The 22210-nt window shown below is 43.1% G+C and overlaps 1 protein-coding gene across 2 annotated transcripts; it reads left to right on the forward strand.

Moving 5' to 3' along the window:
* Positions 1 to 356: 356 nt before the first annotated feature.
* GSDME (gasdermin E) lies at positions 357 to 21199 on the forward strand. 2 transcript variants are annotated; one of them, XM_065752911.1, is made up of 11 exons: positions 357 to 451; positions 1888 to 1981; positions 3514 to 3744; positions 4872 to 5064; positions 11044 to 11215; positions 12171 to 12291; positions 15834 to 16016; positions 17938 to 18065; positions 18182 to 18365; positions 19876 to 19949; positions 20951 to 21199. In XM_065752911.1, exons 3-11 carry the CDS (start codon positions 3534 to 3536, stop codon positions 21191 to 21193), a joined length of 1509 nt encoding a protein of 502 aa, XP_065608983.1. In that variant the 5' UTR covers positions 357 to 451; positions 1888 to 1981; positions 3514 to 3533; the 3' UTR covers positions 21194 to 21199. The 2 variants fall into 2 exon arrangements, with proteins under 2 accessions (XP_065608983.1, XP_065608985.1); XM_065752913.1 differs by lacking the exons at positions 357 to 451; positions 1888 to 1981 and adding an exon at positions 3040 to 3091.
* Positions 21200 to 22210: the final 1011 nt, after the last annotated feature.

The raw sequence follows: 22210 nt of genomic DNA on the forward strand, positions 1-22210 counted from the left end.
GCTGGTGAAAATATTGTGGGATAAAGAGTCTGGGTAGGGTAGGATGTCAATTAAGGGAATCCTTCCCTGGAAGGGAAGAACGGAGTATCTGATGATGAAAATATTATGGGGCAAAGAGTTATCGTCTGGGTAGGGTAAGATGTCACTTAAGGGAATCAGAATTGGTTGATAGGTTAAATTCCACTGCAACTAACTGGAAGTTTCGGATAACAATGGATGAAATGGGTACAACCTCAGCTCCGTACACAACGCACCGCCACACGCCGCCCGACAACATGGCGGCGCCAAGCCCCGCTCCCCCTCCACACGCGGCGTGCTGCGGGCGGGGCCTCGCTCCCCCCCGCCCCGCTCCGCCGCGCCTCAGTGCCGGCCCGAAGCCCCCTCCTGCCGGCGCTCCCCGGTCCCCGGGCGGAGCTCGGCCCCGGGGCGCGGCGCACTACGTCCTCGGGCCGTGAGTACGGGAGCGGAGCGCGGTGGGGCGGGAGGGCGGGGCGCGCGTGGTCCGCGCCGTCACTGCGTGCTCTGCGGCTTCTGTGGTGGAGGGGGGGAACCACGACAACAACAACAACAAAAACCGCGCACAAAACTGAGAAGTGAAGTTGCTGTAAATACGTTCGCTTGATCTCATCCTCTTCGTTGTGTGGTCCGCCTGTAGCCCGGATTCAGGCTGATTTTCAGCTTCTCGGTGGACAATGAGCCTGCTCCTTCCTTTCCTTGCATAGCTGTCAGGCTGCAGGGGTGAATTCGGTCTGCCAGGCCTTTCCTAACAGCTCTGATACCTTTCCTTCCAGTTCTGCCAAATCGGCCGTGGTTCAACACGACTTTTCACAGCGAGAAACTCCAGAAGGAGAGTTTTCTTAGTGCTGCATCCATGACCGTGAGGTCAGGATGCCGTCAATGTGGTTGTATTATCATCTTGATGCTGACCGTGGGGAATTTCCACCTGCTCTCTGCCCTTTCATGAACTAGTGAAACAAGATTCTGGAGTGCATTTGAGAGTTTATGTTAAAGGCACTATGCTCAAAGAGAAAATTTGGATAGAATATTAATGCTTCACTTGTACTTCTGCACCTGGAAATAAGCTCCTTGCAAAGATGTGCCCAGCACAGTGAAGCATAGATGTTAATGTTGTCATCCTGTGGCTGAAGGCTGAATACCTCTCCCGGCCTGGGAGTCAGCAGATTTCATAAGCTCCCTGTGGTCTTTCCGTCTTTCTTTTTGCCCATTTGTAGCCTCATAACTGGGAGCAAACTCAAACCACCATGAATCAGAACGGAGTTTTGCAGAATGGTGTCACTGGTTCTTCTCATGAGATTTAGTGAGAGTGTAAGAGTAAGACGGATTGCAAGAACTTTTTCTTGCAATGTATTTCTCGCGAGCTCCTTAGAAATCAGTAGGCCTTTTTCATTTAAGAGAGTACAAATGTGAGTCCACTGTGTGGGAATGGGGTCCGAATGAGTGAGCAATCACATAAAGCACAGAAATGTTTGAAGGAGGTTATGCTGGCAGACAGCAGCTAAGGCAGGGAATGACTGTAGTGTTAGTGCCCTCCATGAGATACCAGGCATCTGATGAAATGTACTGTTGCACTAAAGAACTCCCTACATCTTCTAGCCTATTGTTTATTGTATTATTTTTTTCCTGCTGCAGTGGAGCTGCATTGTTATTCATCCAGATTGAAACTGCGGAAATTTGAGGAGGAGAAACTAAAGAATGCAAAAAATCAGTCTCTGCTTAGAGCCTGCGAGAAAGCTGGAAAATGAGGAAGTCAGTGGAAATAGTCCCAGTGTAGCTGCAAGTTTGTTGCAGCCCCGGTTTACACTGAAAGCCTGAGAAGGCTTCAACCAAACGTACAGAATGACATTGTTCAAATCCTTTCACTTGCAGGTGCTGTTGGGAGGTGCCCTTTGCTTGTTTATGGCAAGAACTGAGAGTAGGCCCCAGAGGTTACAGAAGAAGGTCCATATCTCAGTGTGAGTCGGTAAATACTGCATGAAATATTATCCAAAATGGGATTTGGGAAAAGCTAATGGAAAGCTGAGTTTCTGTCTACTAAGAGTGGTTTTCTTCTTTTCCCCAGCTCATAGTGAAACATGAGCCCTGTAGTCCAGGCACTAATATCTTTACTTACTTTTCCATTTTTCCACAGTTGTAAGTGTCAACTACAATATCTTCTCCTGTTTGTTCATTTGAAGTCTGCCTTAGCTTATTCTGGCCTGTGTTTGTGATGGACAAATCCAGCATCTATTTGAGCAGGACAGGTAATTAGTGGAGAGTGTGTGGGTGCCCTATTTCAAAGGAGAGAAATGGGCATCTGGGGCAGCTTACACCTGAAGTTGGACTTTCCAGTGTCATCTGGAGGGTGCAAAGGAATGCTGACAACTGAAAAAAAATAGGAAATGCTGCTTGATCAAATAAAACAACTGAGGAAAAAAATATTGTAAGGTTGAAAACTGAGGCTTTTAGCACTGGATGCTCAGCAGTTCTGAGTATCACTTTTATCATTTCTCCCATGCACTTAGCCAGTTCCACATACTGAGAAACTTTCTGATAAACAGCACGCTGTGTTGTGTGGGATAAAGGGAACCTTACACGATAACAGATGGCAGTATTTTTAACTGTAAGACAAATTGAAAAGCTACAATAAGATAATGTAAGTAGCTGCTTAGTAGATATTGCAAGCAATGTATGTTCTGTTTAGCTGTAGTTCTGCTAACAGGAAATAGAAAATTGGAAAGCACTGAATGTATTAAAAAAAAAGGTTTAGAGGGGAAAAAATGAATTGGAACTTTCTATGGGTGAGGTTCAGAAAGAAAACTTAATCACACTGCCTCTGGTAGAAATGTTAGTCGCTTTTTATAGAATAATTCCTATTATCCCTATATGTGTTTACGCACTGTTGAAACAAGATAATTTGTGTGAATAATACGCAGATACCTTCTATGGAGTAAGGTGATTTTATGGTAGGTCATAAAAGAAGGAAGGAGCCTGTGGGGAGGCAGGAGTGCTCTGCCATTGCGCCTGTGCTCTTGTGAGCCCAGTGAGTCTCTGCAGGGTGCTCATTAGGAGATGTTTTTTCTTAGAACTTCAGGTAAGTTGTGTAGGTTTTTTCCTTCCTAGCAGATTAATTACCCGTGGGTGTTCTTTCAAGGATTTTTTCTGCTCTAAATTGGGTTGCTTCTTTTCTCGTACATTTCTTTATTCGTTATTTGCGTGCTCATGAATTTCATGATTACTGCAGTGTTTAAGACTTCTTTATCATGCTTGCTTGCTTGTTCTTTACTTATTCACTGTTGCTTATTTAAATCTTCAGCCAAAATTCCATCATCTGTTACTGTAAAAACCTTTTGGGGAATAGTAGCAACTGTCACAATTCCCAGTTTGGAGTGGAGAAGGTGGAGTGAAAACACTTTTCCTGTATTAATACCAATACTGTGAAGAACTCCTTAAAGTGAGAATGCAAATATTTGTATTTTCTGCCTGTAGTTTTGAAAAGTGGGTTTATTCTTTCAGGCTGTAAATGATTCTCCAAGATGTTTGCAAAAGCAACAAGGAATTTTGTGAGAGAAACGGATGGCGGAGGTGACTTGATCCCTGTCTCCCACTTGAATGCCTCAGACAAGCTGCAGCTTCTGAGCTTAGTTACAAAGAGGAAGAAATTCTGGTGCTGGCAGAAGCCCAAGTATCACTTCTTGGCAGTCTCGCTGAGTGATGTGCTTACTGAAGACAAACCTATAAAACCAGGTAAAGCCATACTCAGGCAGCACTATTATTGCAGATGAAAAGAATAGAAAGCCTAACTTTTTTCATTGTTATTCTCGATCCTGTTACTAGAGGGCTTCTTTGCTCTGAAATATTCTCCACCTTTAGAAGTGAGGTGACTGGGTCTTTTTCACACTTGGCTATTCGATTAGCTAAGAAGAGTACTATTAAATATTTAATTTCAAAGAATCTAGATGGAGACTGCTGCAACTGAGCGCTGAAGATTGTCATGTCATGCAGTGCTGGTATTTGTAACAGTGCTCTCTGCAGCCACAGGAGCTCTCCTGGAATATTTTTGGGAGTTTCTAGTACGTGATAATGGCATGAAACTGTACTGTGCCCCAGGTGAAAAAGCACTGGACAAGCTGTTCTTTCTGCTGGTGATGGTAGCCCAGAGAATGCTTACAAGTTTTATCATGGCTTCCTTTCTTCTTGCAGAGACTGTTAGAAATGATCCTTGTACTCATTTCATCTAGCTGCACCAGACCTACCCAGCTAGTAGGAGTAATGATCTAGAATCCCATATTTCTGGGCATGTCATAATTCTGAACATAGATAAATATACAGGTCCTCAAGCATAGATGTTAATTGTAACTAACTGGGAAAAATAGCTGATTCTGATTCTGTCCTATGACTTTTAGGCTCTTGAAGCTCAAGAGTTTGATTTAAGCTAATTTGAAGTTTCCATTGTTTTTCAGTGAGCTTTGGGACAGGCTTGTTACAAGATATATAAAGATAATGGCAGAATATTAAGTCTGTTACACAAGCAGGTCTACTTCAGTTTTTCCTTGTAGCTGAAGTAAATTTCTGTCTGAAGACAGAAGAATACTTCTTCTGAAGACTTCTTTAGCGTTTGAGTTCAGCATTTCACTCCTCAGATGTTTTCCTAAAATGGCAAAACATAGAAGGTAGCTGATCAAGGATGAAGAAAACACAGAAGAAACAGAAGTTGCAGAGCTGTAAATGTATCTTTACCTGCTCATTGCTGTTCTTGCCTTCACTGACTTTAAATCTTTGTGTTTTCTCTTAAGTTTTTGTTTATCTGATGACATCAGGAATGTTTTAACACTGGTCTTTGTGGTCAGCAATTACTTTTATTGTTTTCCTAGTAATTGTGGAATCCGACTTCGTTAAATATATGGGAAAATTTGAAGATTTAGTCCAAGGAAGTATTGAAACTACGTTTGGAAAGATCAGCCTGGGAGCCGGAGCGAAGGGCTGTGTGGAAAGTCAGTCCTCCTTTGGGAACCTGAGGAAACAGGAGGTTGACTTGCAGCAGCTTATGAAAGATGTCAAGGACAGGTACGTTTTAAATGTGGGCATTGCAGTGGCCAAATGAAACAATCCAGTCCACTGTGTATGCACCTTTATACAAAGAGTTAGTTCCTTAGTTGATAGAAAAGATGCTCGTGGCTTATTTAAAATTTACAATGTGAACCATATACATCAATATCCATTAAGCCCAGCTTCCACATCACATTGAGGCCCACTGCACACTGTGTCATTTCCTTAAAAATAACAAGTCTAGTTACTGATTTGTTAATATTCTGTGATTTATGAGAGATCTTGTCCATGGATTCTAGCATTTGTCTCTGTGGAGCCTGCTGAGGAATTCAGTATTTGGGAATAGTGGTGCCTAGAAGCAAGTGATTTCGGATGCAAAGCATTACGGTACTAAGGGGATGTTTACTAGTCAGTCCTTGTGGGATGAGAGGCAGCTAAGTGTTCTTGATTTCATATGATGACGTACGTAGCTTGTGCTTTTTAGAGCAATTATTATTTTCCTTATTATTTCTATAACCTAATTAAAATGCAGTAGAAATTGTTGTTCTTGTATTAGGCTATTTAAGTCAAGGTTGCATATAAATAGCAGAAAACACACATTAAAAAATGTTAATGCTGATGCAGCTTCTCTACCACGTCATTGGGAGCCTTCAAGATTCAGAAAGCTGAAGTGCTGAGTGGCAGCACATCGGTTTCCTGTCGCTTCTCAGGTGAACCTTATAAAGGAGAAACCTGCTGCTCTTTAATTAGATTCCAGATGCTGCATTGGCTCTCCTTTTCAGAATGGGACTGACAGCTGAAGGGTGTGGGATGAGATCCCTCCTGATTTGCAAAAGCAGTGACATTCAACGTGCTTGTTGTCATAGTGTGCCGTACAGAAATAGCGGGTTCTTTTAGGAACATGATCTTGACGTGTTTTGTGATACACTGTTCTTGCCATTTGTATTACCTTGTTGTTGGTAGTTCAAAGTACCAAAACATACTGGGTTTAGGGCAGTCTTATGCTTTCAGCTCAGTGAGGTTGCTGTGGATTTTTGACTATATTTTATCTTGTGTAAGACTGTTAGTACCATCTCCCATAAGATCCTCACAGTGAGGCTGGTGAGGTATGGGTAGATGAGCAGGCAGGTATGTTGATAAGAGGTTGAACAGACTGTTAGTACCATCTCCCATAAGATCCTCACAGTGAGGCTGGTGAGGTATGGGTAGATGAGCAGGCAGGTATGTTGATAAGAGGTTGAACAGTTGGTGCAGGAAGAAGATGATCAGTGATACAAGGTCAGCCAATTTGCTGACACCACACAGTTGGGAGGAGTGGCTGATAGAGCAGAGGGTTGTGATGCCATCTAGGAGGACCTTGACAAGATAGAGAATTGGGATGACAGAAGCCTCGTTAAGTTCAATAAGAAGTGCAGAGTTCTATGTCTGGGGAAGATTAACCCCATATGCACCAGTCCGTGCTGGAGGCTGCGTAAGGTCACACCTGAAGTAATGGGTCCCATTCCTGTCTGCCCAGTAAAGAGATGTGGGTGTACTGGAGGGGGTCCAACAAACTGCCACAAAGATGTTGAAGGGACAGAAGTGTGTCTCCTTTGAAATAGGCTGGGACACCTGGGTCTGTTCATCTTGATGAAGAGAAGGCTCAATTGAGGATGAATTCTCATCAGTGCAAACAAATACCTGAAGGGAGAGTGTAAAGCGGTGCCCAGTGACAGGACAAGAAACAGTGGGCACAAACTGGAGCAGAGTCTGAATGTCAGGGCACACACTGTAGCTGTGTGGGTGACAGCACTGGGCAGGTAGCTCTAGCTGAGTGTCTGTCCATTTGCTTTTATCATCTCATGAAGTTGTGTTAGGTGATTGAAACAAGCTTTGGGAGAATGGTGACAGAAGAGAAGTAGGCTGTGAAGTAGCAGCAAATGGCAGGCATTCAGTGCACATCAGATGCAGAAGGCTTTTTTTGCCTTTCACACTTTCATCACCTCCTATGAATGATTGCTAATGCTCATTAGCTTATTAGAAAAACAGGATAAATAGTAATCATTTTCAATCGTGCCATATTTTATTATTTTTGTACTTTCACAGATTGCCTTTTATTTTGCCCTTTCATTGACTCAATCTGTTGCTGCTCACACTGAGACAGAAATAGGTTCCTGTTCCTAATCTGAGTATGGTAAAAATTCAGCCCATCAACTAGCCACGCTCTCACCCAGTTTACACTGGCTTGACCTGTCCAAGCATTCATGCAGTGCATTCTGGTGCAGACCTTTTGTTATTTATTCATTTTAACTCCATGAGCATTTATGAGTGCGATGAGACAGCCATTCATCAGTGTTCTTCAGTGTGCTGCATGAGTTGTACAAAGTCACTGTATGTTATGAGAGAGCTTTGAATACAATCAGGTGTGTGTCTGTGATTTAAAATGGAAGGAAGATGCTGAATAGGAAACGGAGGAACCATCTGTCACTTGTACTCTCTGAAGTATTTGGTATTCTTGGGTAACTTGTTCTATAAAGTAATTGTCAGGTTATTCTGTAGGAAAAACTGTGAAATGCCATCAATAAGCTGACTACAGCAGATACTGAGTTCTGGTATGAGCAAAGTAGGTCAGAGAGGTGATGTCTGAAACAGATTAACAAAACATATACCTGTCTCTGTTTGGTGTAAAGCACAGGGTGAAGCGTTGGTGCATTTTACTCTCTGGCACTGATCTAGAGGTCTTTACCTGAAAAGGAACAAAGCATAGTGAAGGCTGACATTGCAACAAGCAGCATTTGGGTGGAAGAAATCAGACTGCTGATGAAGTGGAGAAGACCAAACAAGTGGAGGAGTTCTGGCAAAGTAGTTGATAGAGGTTTTGAATAGAAAACATCCATGTGCTGTGGATGTCAGGGAAGAAGGGGTGTTTGGGCAAGCTGGTAAATGCCATGCTTAGAAGATTTGTGGGAGAGGTTACTCAGAAAACTGGATTGGTTCTGATGGAGAAAGCGTCTAGCACACATTCTTTGTGCCTAGTCCAGTCAGGGATGCATGCCCCAAGGGAAGAATGTGGTCTCAGCTCTGAGTTTGAGAAATGTGAGGCTTAAACAGAGAGAGGCTGCTGTGGTGCTAGGTGTTGTCTGCTTTCTCTGATTTTATGTTGGTTTCTGCCATTCTTCTTCCTTTCCTGTTTATCACTTGCAGCAAATTACCTTTGTGCCAGTTCATTCTCCACTCCTTTCCTCATCCAAGAAGGGAAAAAAAGCTGAATAAAAGTGAAGGAAGCTTTGGCATTATAGGACAGTGGAAGTGTTAAATCCAATTAGATACAAAGTGAGACCAGAACTTAAATTTTCTGCTCACACTTGACAGGCATTCAATCATTGACCTCAGGAAGGTTATTTAAGAAAAACAAATAATGAAACAAAAGCTTCATAATCCTGATCTTTTGGATTGGTCTTTTTTTGTACCTACTTATACTGTGTGTTGATAATAGGAAAGCAACATCTTGTTTTATTTCATAGCTTTTCCTTTCATGTACCTCAGCTCACTTTCTCGAGGGAGGAAGGAGTGCAGCAGCAGTGCAAGTCACACAGGATTGCTATGCAGTGGATGGTCAAAGAGATGGGAGAAGCCATGCAGATCAGAAATAAGAGCTCTAAAATATGACCTGCAAAATAAAAGAAAGCCAGCACTTCCATGCCCTGCATGCCTGTGTTCTCAGGGATTTAACCCAACCATCTTGCTGTTCTGGATATTCGGAGGGTTGTGCTAGGAATTGAGTTTAGCCCTTGCAAAAATACATTCAGATGGAGTGGCCGTTGCCCTGCAGTACTTTCAGCCTTGCCTTTATGGTCAAACTTTAACCCTGTTGCAGTTTTGCCCTCAGTGACTATTTTCAACGCTAATTTAGATAAGCCAGTTTCTTATTTACCTCATGTTGTCTCCTGTTTGAGTCACTGTCCTGTGCCTTCCTGTGAGGAGGACGGAGTGTTCTGCCTTTCCCAGGCCGTGCTGTGATACCCGTGATGTGCCCTCTGTGACCTCAGGGTTTCTGGGGAAGAAAGCTTTGAGCCAGAAGTCATGGGAAGAATACTGAAAGAAAAGGTGTGACTGTAAGCATATGCATTTTTTAATTCTCCGTCCTCTACTCTCCAAATGCAATGGGAAGAGGCATTTCTGCCAGCTTTACAGCTGAACACATCCCACTAAAGCCACTCGGACCTGAGACAGTGGCCATGCTTTTGACATGCGATGCAACTCCACGTGAGGGACCCAGAATCAGCTCTGAGGCAGTGTCCCTGCAGATGTGCTGCCCTGGGGACTGAAGCAGGCCTGTGCCTGGCACTGTTGTTGTGGCTTATCCAGCAGCAGCCCAGAAACTCCTTCACTGAACCACACTGTGAATTGAGCCATCTCATACGAGGTGCTCACATTGCTGCTCTACTGTTTTTCAGCTGAACTTCAGAGCCAGGAGTGTGAGAAGGTCTGAGGCAGATCTATATAGTAAAGAATGCTGTAGAAATAAATGGAAGAAAAAGTCTCCAAATTACGTCGGTTGTTCATTTGGATATGATTAGGTCAGGCATGGATAATTCCTCTTAGGTTCATAGAGTTGTTAAGGTTGGAAAAGACCTCTGAGATCATCTTGTCCACCCATCCCCACTCTGCCCTCTGACTACATCCCTCAGTGCCTCATCCACACGGTGCTTGAACGCCTCCAGGGGCAATGTCTCCACCACCTTTCTGGGAGGCCTGTTCCAATGCCTCACCACTCTTTCATGTTTATTCAGAAACTGCAAACCTCAGTTTTCTGCCTTTGAGTATTTTGTTTCTTTTGCTCCATTTATTTGGCTTATCATGCTCTAAAGCGGGCAAAAATACATCATATGAAAGCAAGTGACAGATTGCCTTTGTGCTTGTTTCTTCATTATATTTCTTCATTTGTGGCTTCTTAAGTCATACATTAAAATTGCAAGCGCGCTCTGCCTTAATTTATGTTTTCAGGATGCCTAGCACACCTCTTCAGAGTCATAAATAATTATTGTGAAGTATATGATAGGCTTGATGGTCTTCTGCAAGATACAGTGTAATTAATAGCTGCAGTTTGGCAGCAGTGTTTGTGATTGCGTGACATTTCTTCAGTTTCTCTTAATCCAAAGATTCATTGCACTCCGTGCACAAAGCATGGCTTTTCACCAAAAGAAAGCAAGGTCTGGTAATAATCTCAGGAATGTTTGGGGGTACTTCTCTAGTGGCTGCTGCATTGCTTCAGAGGTATTTTCTTTCCTGTGTTTAAACAATCAACTTTAAGGTTTCCAGACAGTTCATTCCAACTGATTGAACTTTCATATAAGCATGTAACTCTCCGAAGATCAAAAATTGCCTCAGGATATTTTTAATTTAATAAAGAGCCAAGCTGACTTCAGGCTTTTACAGACCACATAAATCCAAAACTCCAGAATCTAATAAATCTAAAACTTTTTAATTAAAAGTGGAGATATCTTGATTTAAATAAAGTGGAGTCTTTCTGTCATATTTTTGGGGAATTGCCATTTCACCCTGTGAACAGACACTTAGTACAACGGAGGAAAAAAGACTTCAGCCATGGATAGCAATCTTCTAATCCTCTAGATGTCTTGCCAGAGTTCTCTGCTCGTAGAAAATACTTCATCCCACGTGAGGATGGGTATTTTGATGGGTATCTGGTGGCTATTTTGCAAAAGTATAATATAACGGACGTAGTTTAATCAAATCATTGCTTAGAAAGTAGGCAGATGACATTTTGCTTCAGAGGAAGAAGTCAAGAATTCAATATATACATTAGGGCTTTCCACACGGTGCTGACATTTACAGTCTTGCTGCTACCAAATAACAAAAGAGGACATAATTATTTTGTGGAGACCTCTCATACAGAAACTATTGTTCTATCTTCATGAAAGCTTCTCCAAACAAAAGAACATGCGTTTTCTCCATTCTGGTATTTGTTGTTAATGGTGTCTTTTTTTGCTGTTTCAGAATGATAAATGTAAATAGTAGTTTACTACAACAAGTAATAGAAAGAAAACGTGAAGTGCTGTGCATCTTGAGAGAAAAGATAATAACAACACAAAGGTGTACAATATCTGAACACATCCAGACAGAGGAAAGAGTCAGCGGTCTGCTGGGATGCACTACAAAGATAGTAAAGGTAAAGTGTGTTATATCTGTGAGGCAGAGAACATTCGTCTGCGTTAAATCTGCAGATTATCTGAGTAGGAATTGATTTCCCTATGCCAAATAGATTTCAGAGTGTTTAATGTTTTAAACTCTGTCAATTGCAGGAACTCACCACATTACTTAGTTGTGAAACTTTACAAATGTGAAATGTATTTCTCATTGCCTCGCTGGCAAAAAGATGTCATCTCTCAGTGTGGAAATGTGATTTCCATCAATGTTACAGCATTATGATTCAGTTTCTGTTAGAATCGTGTCGACAGCAAAACATAAACCAACAGTTTGAAGAAGAGCAGAAAGCATTACTGAAGCAGATTCATGTGAACAGCAAAGGAATGACTGATCAAAAATGTTTGCAGTGTTAGCGAGTTTACTAATATTGGGAAGCTACTGTGTTTTTGATCGTGGGAGTAGAGATGAACTGCATACTGGGTGTGAATTGAGAAGTTGCCCTAGTCAGAAGATGTGCTTGTTCTTTGAAGTGTTTTCAAAGGTGCAGAGGAATCACTTCTGCATAGAGGAGTCTCCAGTGGCAGACACCTGGGAAATGCAGCTCAGCATCCCTCTGTGCAAGTGCCATCTTCCTGGCAGCAGTCACCAGTTGGGCAAAGGGAAGTCAGGGTAGGAGAGGGTAGGGCAGGATACCAAAAGGCGTGCCAGATTCAGTGCCAGAGCTTCACATGGCAAAAGCTGCACCCAGGACTCAACTTTGACCAGAGTAGCTAAGTTTGAGACCTGCACTTGGCACTTTGATGCTCCTACCTTGCTGCTCATTTTGTTCTTTTTTTCAGATGTCACACACATGTGCTGTGGGTCAGACATCATGAAGAGTAATGCATGTCTTTCTCTGTATCTTTTGTCCTCACTCAGTTTTGTGTTTAAGCTGCACAACAGCTGAATGAAATAATCAGTGCATTAATGTCATCTAGGTTTCCGTGAGTGACAGTGGAAGTATGATGAAGGACTCCAACGTGATTCTCGAGATTCCTCCTGCAACCACTATTGCCTATGGTGTAATTGAGCTGTTCATAAAGTGTGATGGCCAGTTTGGTAAGCAAAAGCTCGTTTTCTGTCACACACTATTCAGCTGTGGGAAAGGAGCTGTCGGGCACTGGTTTTTGCATTCCTCTGTAATCAAAGGTGATGATGTTGCAGTCTCCGCTGCCTTGGTGGTTACTTCAGTTTTGAAATGCAACTTCTGATTTACTAATGCTTTTTCATGTGTTTACCTAAATTGCAGGCTCATTAAATAATGTAGGTTTCAGGGAACCGCAGGCAGTCGTGTAACCCAATCCCAAGGCAGGGCCAACTTCTGAGGTTTGATCCAAGTTCAGTGTTGATCCGTTGCCCCCCTGGGCATCCTGTTCTCCTCTCTGACCACCATCAGGATCAACTTTCTTTTTTCCCTTATTGTCTAGCAAGAATTTTCCTTTCTTTGACTTCTCCCTCTTGCATGTTTGTCCTGTCATCATCTGCTGTAGGTAGCAGTAAGGTCATCCCTTAGCTGTATTTTCTTGAGGCTGGACAAACCCAGTCTCTCATCTTCTTATCCATGATGTTCTCCAGCTCCCAGCAGTCTTGGTGGCTCACTGCTAGACATGCTCCTGTTTACATACAAATGTCTTTCTTGTACTGGACACAGCATTCTAAATGAAGTTGCCACGCTCCTGCTAGTACATCCCAGCAGCCTCAGGAGCTGCAAGGGGACCTAGAGATCCTCTCAGATTTGATCTAAATGTGGAGTTGACCAGGAATGTTGAGACAGCAGTACTGATAAGAGAAGAATTACTCATAAAATCCAGTAGAACTCTTGACTTTTTTGTCGGTAACTGCTCTGCGGTGTCACTTGGATTTTTCTTTCTTGACAGTCCTCAGTTAAACTCCCTGACTTAAAGGAGCTTTCAGGGGACGTTATGCAAGGAGGGGAGGAGTTGGGTGGACTGTGTAGGGCTGGAAGTTAGAAAGGAGTTGTGTAGGAAGAAACATGAGCTGCAGTTGAGGGATTTGAATCCAGGGTGCACTTTATTAGGATAAGAAATGCGGATAATCTCCATCATTCTCCTTCAGATGAATTCTGATATTAAGAAAACATGTAGGTTCAGGAATATGTGTAAATACCACATAACCTTTAAAAAAATTATAAAATGTGGATTGCACTGCTATACAGTGAACACAGAGATACACTAGAGGGCATTGACTTCATGGTCATAACAGAGCTCTAATTCAGAGAAATCAGGTGCAGTTAAAGCAATTGTAAGATAATGTGCTTGTATGGCTGACAGTTGATACACAACCATGAAGTTATAGCTGATAGCCTGCTTACATCATTTCTAGATGGAAAATCCAAGTAACTTATAATTAATACAGGAGTGTTGTTAATGATTGGTATTTCTTTGCTTTTTTTCTTCTTTTTTTTTTCCCCCATTTCTTCTCATATTTAATGTTATATCTCAAGCTTCAGAAACATCACAGCTTGTTTCATGTTTTCTCTCAAACAATGTCTGTCTTACTTTCTTCAATTAGTATCATCTTCCATTGCCTCAGCATCACTGAGGTTAAGTGGAGGAGCTAACATCAAAAGGAGGAGTTAGTAGCAAGAGTAAATCTGGCAGAGCGCAGCCTTCAGCTTCTTAATGTCTGAGCAGTGGTCAGTGTCTGTTTATGGAAACAACAGTAGCCTTTCAGGTTAAAGCTAGAGATGATGTAGTCCTTTCTTGTGGGATTGAAGTTGCCAACAGCAGGTGGAGCATAATGGGATTCTCTTCACAGGTAATTGTGGAATAAGATGCACACGTTTCCTTGTTCCTTTATCTTTGCCACTGACAGGCAGTGCTGGAGTTATTTGGTACAGAAGAATGGTATGTAAACTTTCTTAAAAATGTCCTGGCTAATGTGACTGGACATTCTTGAACATAAAAAGAAAGGGAAAAAAAAACTGTACCAGTGGAGATTTTCAGTGGTGTCTGCAATAGAATTCAACAGAAAAAATATCACAGTGTTAGATGTATTCTTTCAGTCACATCTTCTTCCTTCTAAGAGTCTGATTAAATTAATGAGTTATAAAATTAACTAACAGTCCTATTAATACAAAACCAAACAGTCCTGCTACAAGATTTACCAGCAAGTACATGCTTTGCACAATGCTGTGTGTGGATGTCCCTTACCATGTTCCTCCCTTGGCAGGCAGGTAGGTTATTAGCCCTATCTTCCTTCTTCAGGGTTCATGTGAAAGCCTTGTTGTTATCAATGGAAGTTACACGAGCACGTTGGTCTTGTGGTGCCTTTGCTGCTGTCCCAAGTCTTGTTGCTTTGGGAAGTTGTTTAATTTGGGTTAATCACTTTCTGCTCCTCTGTAGCTTGCTCTTCTCTGTGAAGGGTTATGCAGCCATAAAGGTCTCTTTCATTTTCCGTGGCAGAGATTTCTTTGTCTGCTCTCCCTTTGAAAAGGCTTTTTGCTGATGGAGTGCTCTCTGTGCTTTCTCATCTGCTTTGAATGTCCTTAATTTGGTGAGACAGACTGTTACAACTGCAGGAAGGTTATATTTAGGTTCTGTGCCTGGTACATGTGAGCACTGTGCTTGATTAGTTACATTTTTCCCTTTGCTGTCAGGTATTACTTCAGAATTGACTTTCTCTCGCTACCTGCCCGTGTCCTCCTTAGACCTGCTTCAGAGTGCATTTAAGCTGCTAAAAGATTATCAAAATCATGCACAGGGCTTTGATTATGTCGTGGCCCAACGTCTCAGAGAGTTGGGCACATGAGCACAGAAGCTGATTTTGCAAAATTCTCAGCAGAACTTTTACAAAGGCTCCCTGCCCTGCAGAGCTTCACAAAGCTGGGGCAATGGGGAGCAGCCCAGTGGCAAGACACAGGCAGTCCTGCTTGGGTAAGCTAGGCCAGTGCTCGTAACTCCAAGAGAATGTTATGAGGATGCATCAGAAAGGGGAATCCAGCAAGACTATGTTATTTTCTCCATCACATTCTTGCAAAGGAGACCATGTATTGAAGGGTTGGTGAACGTGGCTAGGAGAAGTCCTTCAGAACTCAGAAGAGCCCATGAACTTTCACTTGTCTGGAGATGTTGAGTGCAGAGCTGTCCTGACTCAGAAAGAAGTGTCTGTCAGTGCTGTGACCAGAAGAAGCTCTGTGAGGGACGAGCTGAGAGTTTCTTATGAATCCCAGAAAGTGCTTTCATGTGCCTCCATTGTGAGTGGATTCTGTAGACAGTGTTCCAGTGCATCTCTTATTGATAGAAATCCCCCCCAAAAAATCCTGTCTGCATCTCTTGCATGCAGCATTTGAGTTCACAGTGTCTATGAGAAGTTTTCCTGTTGCCTGCTGGCTGCAGTACTTCCATTCACAGAAGCTGATGTCGTATTTTGCAGCTGATATCTGCAGCACAGGGCCATTTCTGGGGCGTAAGGGCCACAGTAACAGCGTGCAGCAAGCAACTGCTGGCACTGTTTCCATTCAGAAGAGATGGGGTGTGGAGAAATTAAGTGTGAGAGCGCTGGATGATGTAAGCTAGCATCTCACTCAGTTATTGCACGTGTGTTTTGTGACTTTTTTTGAATTGTGTTTCTGATTTCAGAATTCTGTCTGCTGCATGAACAGCAAGGGGGCTTTGAAAGCTCGGAAGGTTCAGTGTCACCCCATCCAGTGCTGTTCAGAGATGCTTCGTTCCTCTATAACCCAGATGCTGTTGATAACGGGATGGACTCTGAGGCTGAAAACCCCATTCCCAGCCACGCTTCTTTAAGTGTGTTGAAAGAAGGTATGACCAGAAATGCTTCGTGTGATTACATTACATTACACAGAAGGAAATAATCAGTCAGTTCATTTTTGTAGCCCTTATCAGGACGTCCTGGGAGAATGCACTGAAGGAACAGAAAGATGTAAGGGGAACATGGAAGGAACTGCTCCCTAGGAGCAGACAGAAGCCCTCTGCCATAAAACCCTGTATTTTGAGGTAGTATTTATGTCAGTTCTTCTATGAAATCAGCGATGATTTGCACTTTCATACATAAAAGGTCACTGAGAATTTTTTTTCATGCTTTGGAAAGCACTCTCAGTAAATTCCTCAGTTAAAGTCTCAAAAATTACCAAGGCATCCACTCCTCCTCCTTCAGTTATGCTCATTATTTTCTGACAAGCTCGATAGGTACATTTCCTAACAACTAAGGCTGATGAAATTAAAATGTGATACAAGTGGAATTTTGCAAGTGGATGCAGTGTGCCAGGCACAGCATGCTTTTTGCAGGGATGCAGGAAGGGTGAGGTTAGCACACAAGGAATGGAAAAAGGAGGAAACAAATCCAGGCCTGCAGACACTCTTTGCTTTTCATCAGGTCTGGGTAGAGTTCTCACAGCTGTTCCCAGTGCTGAACATTGCTTTTGTTATCTCTGAATTTCAGCCTTTGTTCATGACTGTTCTATAAACTGACTTCTACCACAATAGAAATCTGTTGTCCTGAAAGAAGTTCTCTTATTATCTGGTATGGACTTGTCTGAAAGGAATAACTCTGTGTGTTTTGGGAAAAAAACAAAACATTTTGTGAAAAAATTAGTATGCCACTGTTCTGATTTTGTTTTAGCTTCACGTATCTTCTTGCCTTAATTTTTTTTGAAGACTTGGAGGTTTCCTTTAATTAATAAACCTGAACTAGAGAAAAAATTGAAAAGAGAATGTTTCTACCAGTGCAATTTAAAGCAGGTTTCTTACCCTGTTATTTGGGTAGACAGTTATATCCAAATACATCGCATTGCATCAGATACAGAGAAGCATCTGCCTGTGGGTGAGCTTTTTTCTTTTTTTAATAAAGTAATTTTCAGATATAAAAGGCATCTTTAAAGAGAGTACATTTCTTACTGGAGTGACAGAAGGCAAAGTCTCGTTGCTTCTTTTAAACGAGGTTAAGAATGCTTTCATGCCCGTATGCTTTGGAATGTGCAAAAACACACTGCAGCCTTCCTGTTGACACTGTTGACTTGAAAACTTATTTTATTTTACCTAAGTGGTAATTTTGATGTCATAGGATATTTTGTTGTGGAGTCGTAATTGAATGGTGGAAAATGAAACGTGCTGAACTCTCTTGTGTCTCTGTTTTATGTACTGTAATGAATTTGATATTTTAATCAAGAAAATGTTTTAGTCATGAAGCATAATAGGTCATTCTGGGTCAGAGCTGAAGGTGTGTAATGCTGGGATCCCTCTGTTGAAATAGGATGCTTACAATTCAGCATCACAGCAGAAACTTTCAGTGCTGTGTGCAGACTCATAGCATTGATTGATAACTGCTATTAGTTAGTTCCACAGTCCAAAAAGTAAGGTAATGAGCAGAGCATTTCATTCTGCCTTAAAATGAACATTGTCTGGAGGTGAATGTTCAGTCCATACACTTTGTATGGGGTTAATTAAGTTAGCATTAACATACTGACTTCTGAAATATGGACTGTGTGGAATGTTGGTCCACCATAGCAGTACTTTTTTCCTCAGCATTTTCATGGACTGAATGATGAGGGAAATGCATTCAGATGTGCTCCAGCCTTTCATTATAACTTGTGCTGGTGGAAATCAGGATGACAAGATGTGCTGATAAACTAGCTTATGAAATGCATGGCAAAAACATTAACTGTTTTTACTGGCGCTGGCGTAGCAGTACTTAGTTTTACTTTTTACTGCTTTCTTGGGAAAGATCTGTCACGGCTGAAGGCTCAGTTCCAGCCCTTTGTGAAGCTGCCAGAAGACAAGCAAAGAGCATTATATAAAAGTCTGTGTGAACTCCTGCTGCATGAAGAAATGTTAACTGCCCTGGAAGATGTGGTAAGATAAATAAACTTTTCCTTGCTTCCTAAAAGTAATTTCAGAATAGAGCTAACGTTATCTGTCGCTCAGACATCTCTCCTTTCAAGAAGCTGTGCTTTTTCTTTGGCTTCCAGTTAGATGCTGTCTGCACAGGAGACAAACCAGACCTCAAGGAGTTAAAACCTGCACAGCAGTGGGACCTGGTGGGCTTCCTGCAGCTCGTAGGGTGCAGCACACAGGATGAGCTGTTGCAGAACTATCAGCTTCAGGATGAGGACCTGCTCTCAGCTGCTCACCTCCTCATCAGTGCCATCTCTGGTATGTTGTGGACGCAGAAGGGAGCCTTTTTGTTCCAGCCCTTGTGGAAAGTCCCTCTGCCTAAAACATTTATGGCTCTTTTTGAGTGGTTGGTGAGCTTAGCCAATGTCATTTGTTCTGTTCCTTTTTCCAAGATCTGTGCGACTCTAGGCATTCCTAGCTGTAAATTAAATTCAGCCCTTGATCTCTGGCAGGTTTTGCTTGTAAAATGCACAGTCCCTCAAGATTACTCTACTCTAGTTTCTGCTGAATGTGGGCATTTCCCATTTGACAAGCTAATTTCTGCTCTTGCTGCATGCCAGAGTTCTTCCTGCCCAAATGCTGAGAATTACAAATGAGGCAGTGTCTTCTCTGTAACAGCACATATAGTTGAGGGGCAAACTATATTTAGCAAAAATGAATTTAACATGGAGACACTGCAATTAGACAGTTGCTCTGCAGCCACTGAAAAAGGAGATTAAACATAAATGCCAAATAGGTGGTGAGGATGGCATTTGTTTGACACACCAGTGTTAATTAAAAGTCACCTGCAGGATCCAAGATAGACTCTTTCCTGGCTTTTTCTCCTCTCTGTCATATACAAAGAGTTGCCTGACATTAAGGTGATGAAGGAGTCCAGTGCAGTATTAGCTAGATTTGGCACGGTGCAGCATTCACTAGATGTGGCACTGTGCAGCAGAATATCAGTTTGCATCCATTTATGAACCGTACGCAGGTAGGAAATCTTAACTAATTTGTAGACAGGGAACAGAAATAGAAAGCAGACAGCCACTGATGTGGTAATGCTTGTCAGATGCTATTAACAGCAGAGAGCAATTAATTGAGCATGCTGCATTATCACCTGGCTTTGGACATGGTGTCTACTGCTCATGTCCAGGCATATCTGTAGCAGGATCAAGAGCCAAGAGCTGTTTAATGCCCATTGCTTCTCTTAGAAGTTTCAGTTACAGAGCTGAAGGGCACCACAGGGACCATTCAGTCCCTCTCCCTGCCCCTAGGCAGGGTCAGATATGTCATTCCTCTCAAATCATGTTTTTGCAGAGGTCAGCATCACCTGCAGGTTTTGAGAACGGAGGTTCTTGTTTCATTCAAGGGCTAAATCATATGCCCACCTGTAGGCTTAGGCAGAAACACTGGGAGATACCTGGGGAGAAGGAGGAAATGCCACAGAGGAGGCATCCTACAGCTACCTTTCTGTCAAGGGCAAGCACAGGCAGTGCGGGGTGTGCTTGCACCCATTGCCCATCCCCCTTGATTCTGCAGTCTGGGAAGCAGACAGAAAAGGTGTGGATCAGCCTTTTCCTGGTGTCCAGCAGAGCACTTGTCACAGCTCTCCTCAGTGTAGAATCTCTTTGTTTCCATTTCCCAGGGCTCTGTACCTGCGTGTGGGCCTCAGAAATGCAGCCTGCTGTTGCTGCTCAGCAGGAGAGCCCCGTAGCAAAGCTCCAGCAGCCAGCTCTGTGCCGTGCTCACTGGAAACAATCTTTCCCTATTAATGTCTCCTTCACAGAGCTGTCTGATTACACTCTTGTCCTGCTGCGTGCCTGCTCTGATCTACAGGTTGTTCCAGCATTGTGTTGCTTGGTGAGTAATCAAAGCGTGCCCGTGTAGCACCGTGCCCAGCAGCAGAATGGCTGCGTTCCCTGGCTGGTTGTGTTCCCACCCAGTAAAGCAGATGTCAGTCTCCAGTGTGAATTTCAGCTTTAAGCGTTGCTGAGGCGAGGTCAGAGCCTGACAGTGGCAAACTGTGGGTAGTTTAGTGTACGCGGGTACCTTGCTTCTGAAGCATTTCTGCGTTTTGGTGACACTGTGAGCAAAAAGAAAAATAAAAGGAATTTTAACTTGAATTTTAGTGGTCTCCGTGGCCCATTTAGAAATCTCAGTAACAGTAATCACCTGCCCTCGGGGAACAGAAACTCCACTTTGATACCTGTGGTGCTTGGCCAGTTCTCAAGTTCCAAATCTCAGAGGCCATTCATTAAAACTGCTTGAAGAAGGCAATTTGCTCTGAATTTCTAAAGGTCAGTGACAAAAAATGGCAGTAAAAACCTTCAGATGTGTGGGGAGAAGATGAATGCTGCTGTTCATTCGGAATAAGAGTGTTAAGTGTGATCCGTGGAGCAGCTTTTTGCCACAGCAAGTCACAGCTGTCTTTCTCAGCAGTAGTGGGTCACCTACTTCATTATGGTTGGAATCTGGAGAAGCATTTGGGAATGACTTATAAGAGCTTCAGTTTTTGGTGCCTGCTGTCAGGATATTTCCTTGGTAAGTTCCAGGTCTGGCGTGAGGGCACCAGTATCCCCGGCATGCCGAGGGCCAGCAGAGGGAGTCAGTGGTAACAGGGTGGGGGCTGTCCCAAACCAACAGAGCATTGAAATGTGGCTGTGGGAGGTGAGCTTTGGTTGGGGATGAGTACGTTGTACTTGTTGAGGCTGATGGAACAGGGAACTGTTCCCTTTTGCGCTGCCTTGTAAGCTCTCCAGTGGCTTTGTAAGAAAGAACTGAGCTGTGCGGCGCCGAGCAGCACTGCTTGAAAGGCCTTTTTAATCTCTTTGTTTCTGTCTTTTTCTCTCTCATAAATACAGCCTTACATCGCTTCAGCTGATGGCACCTTGGCACTGAGCAGTCCTTCAGTGGCAACTCTCACTGACAGAAGAAGATTTGATGCCGTGCAAAGGCTTTTTGCTTCATCAAACATTAATTTGGAAAAGACAGAGTCTTCTGTAAAAGCTGTAACTACGAGAGAGCCTGGATTCTTCCCACTTGTTCTTTATGTTGCTTTGTGTGGACTTCACAGTTTGGGTGGGACTGCAGAGGAGCTTTTCTGAGCAGTCCCTCCCTCTGCAGTGCAGCGTTGGTGCCCGGGGTGGAGCACTCAGGGCAGTGCAGACATGGGAGTGCAGCTCAGTGCCACTCTGCAGCTCCACTAACGTTTGTCTGCAGTGGAAAATACATAAATAAGTAAACAGGGGATGCAGGGGAAGAAGAGAAAAAAGGCAAGCCTGGAAGAGAAACTGGACGTAGCTGTTCTGATGGTTGTCACATCTGCAGAGCAGTGGAAGCCTGATTGCTTGCATTACTATGCACGGCAGACTGCCGAGGACGAACTGCTTTTTGTGAGCAGAAAGGCTGTGGAAATGTAGGGTTGTGCAGTGCAGATGTGCTTTGCTCATTTAAGACCTGACGTGCACAGTGCCTTCACTGTGGAGGAGGAGAAGTGGAGGGCTGTGAAAGAGGTACCTCGTTAGGTTTCCCTTCACTAAGTGTAGTTTGGCTGCACACTGCAGGAAATAATGTACTCTTTTCTTTTTTTCCAAAACTGAGACCACCTTAGGGATTTCTGCCTCTTGTTTTCCAGTGAGTTTTTACCAAGCTTAGCAAGTTTCAGCTGCTTACGTTGTGTTTTGAACTTTCTCTTTGAGGTACAGTGCTGCCTTCCACTCAAGTCAATACCAAGAGTCCCTGCTGCACCACAAAGCAGTCAGTGTACCTGTGTGATGCTCTCAGTGTTCGGTTGTGCCTTTCACTGATGGCAGAGTCTGTGTGTGTCTGTACATGGGAAGGTTTTCTTTCGCCAACCACTGCTTGTAAGTCTGTTGCCTCTGTAACTATTTTACCAAAATGTTGTATTTAATGCTATGTCAGAACAGTAGAATTGTCCTCGAAATCCATTTGTGTGATTTCCATTTGTCCTTTTTCTGATTCCAGTCATTCTCTGGGCTTTGAAAATGGGTGCACGCAGGCAGCAAGAAGGCACGTGAATCCTTGTAGTGCTGCTGTCTGTGTGTCCTGATTTGAGTCTTGTTGTGAGCCTTGGATACAGTCACAGAACTGTAGGGGTTGGA

This window comes from Cyrtonyx montezumae, unplaced genomic scaffold (assembly GCF_038088225.1).
Source record: "Cyrtonyx montezumae isolate F1298 unplaced genomic scaffold, pur_monq_1.0 scaffold_8, whole genome shotgun sequence".
Taxonomy (NCBI): domain Eukaryota; kingdom Metazoa; phylum Chordata; class Aves; order Galliformes; family Odontophoridae; genus Cyrtonyx; species Cyrtonyx montezumae.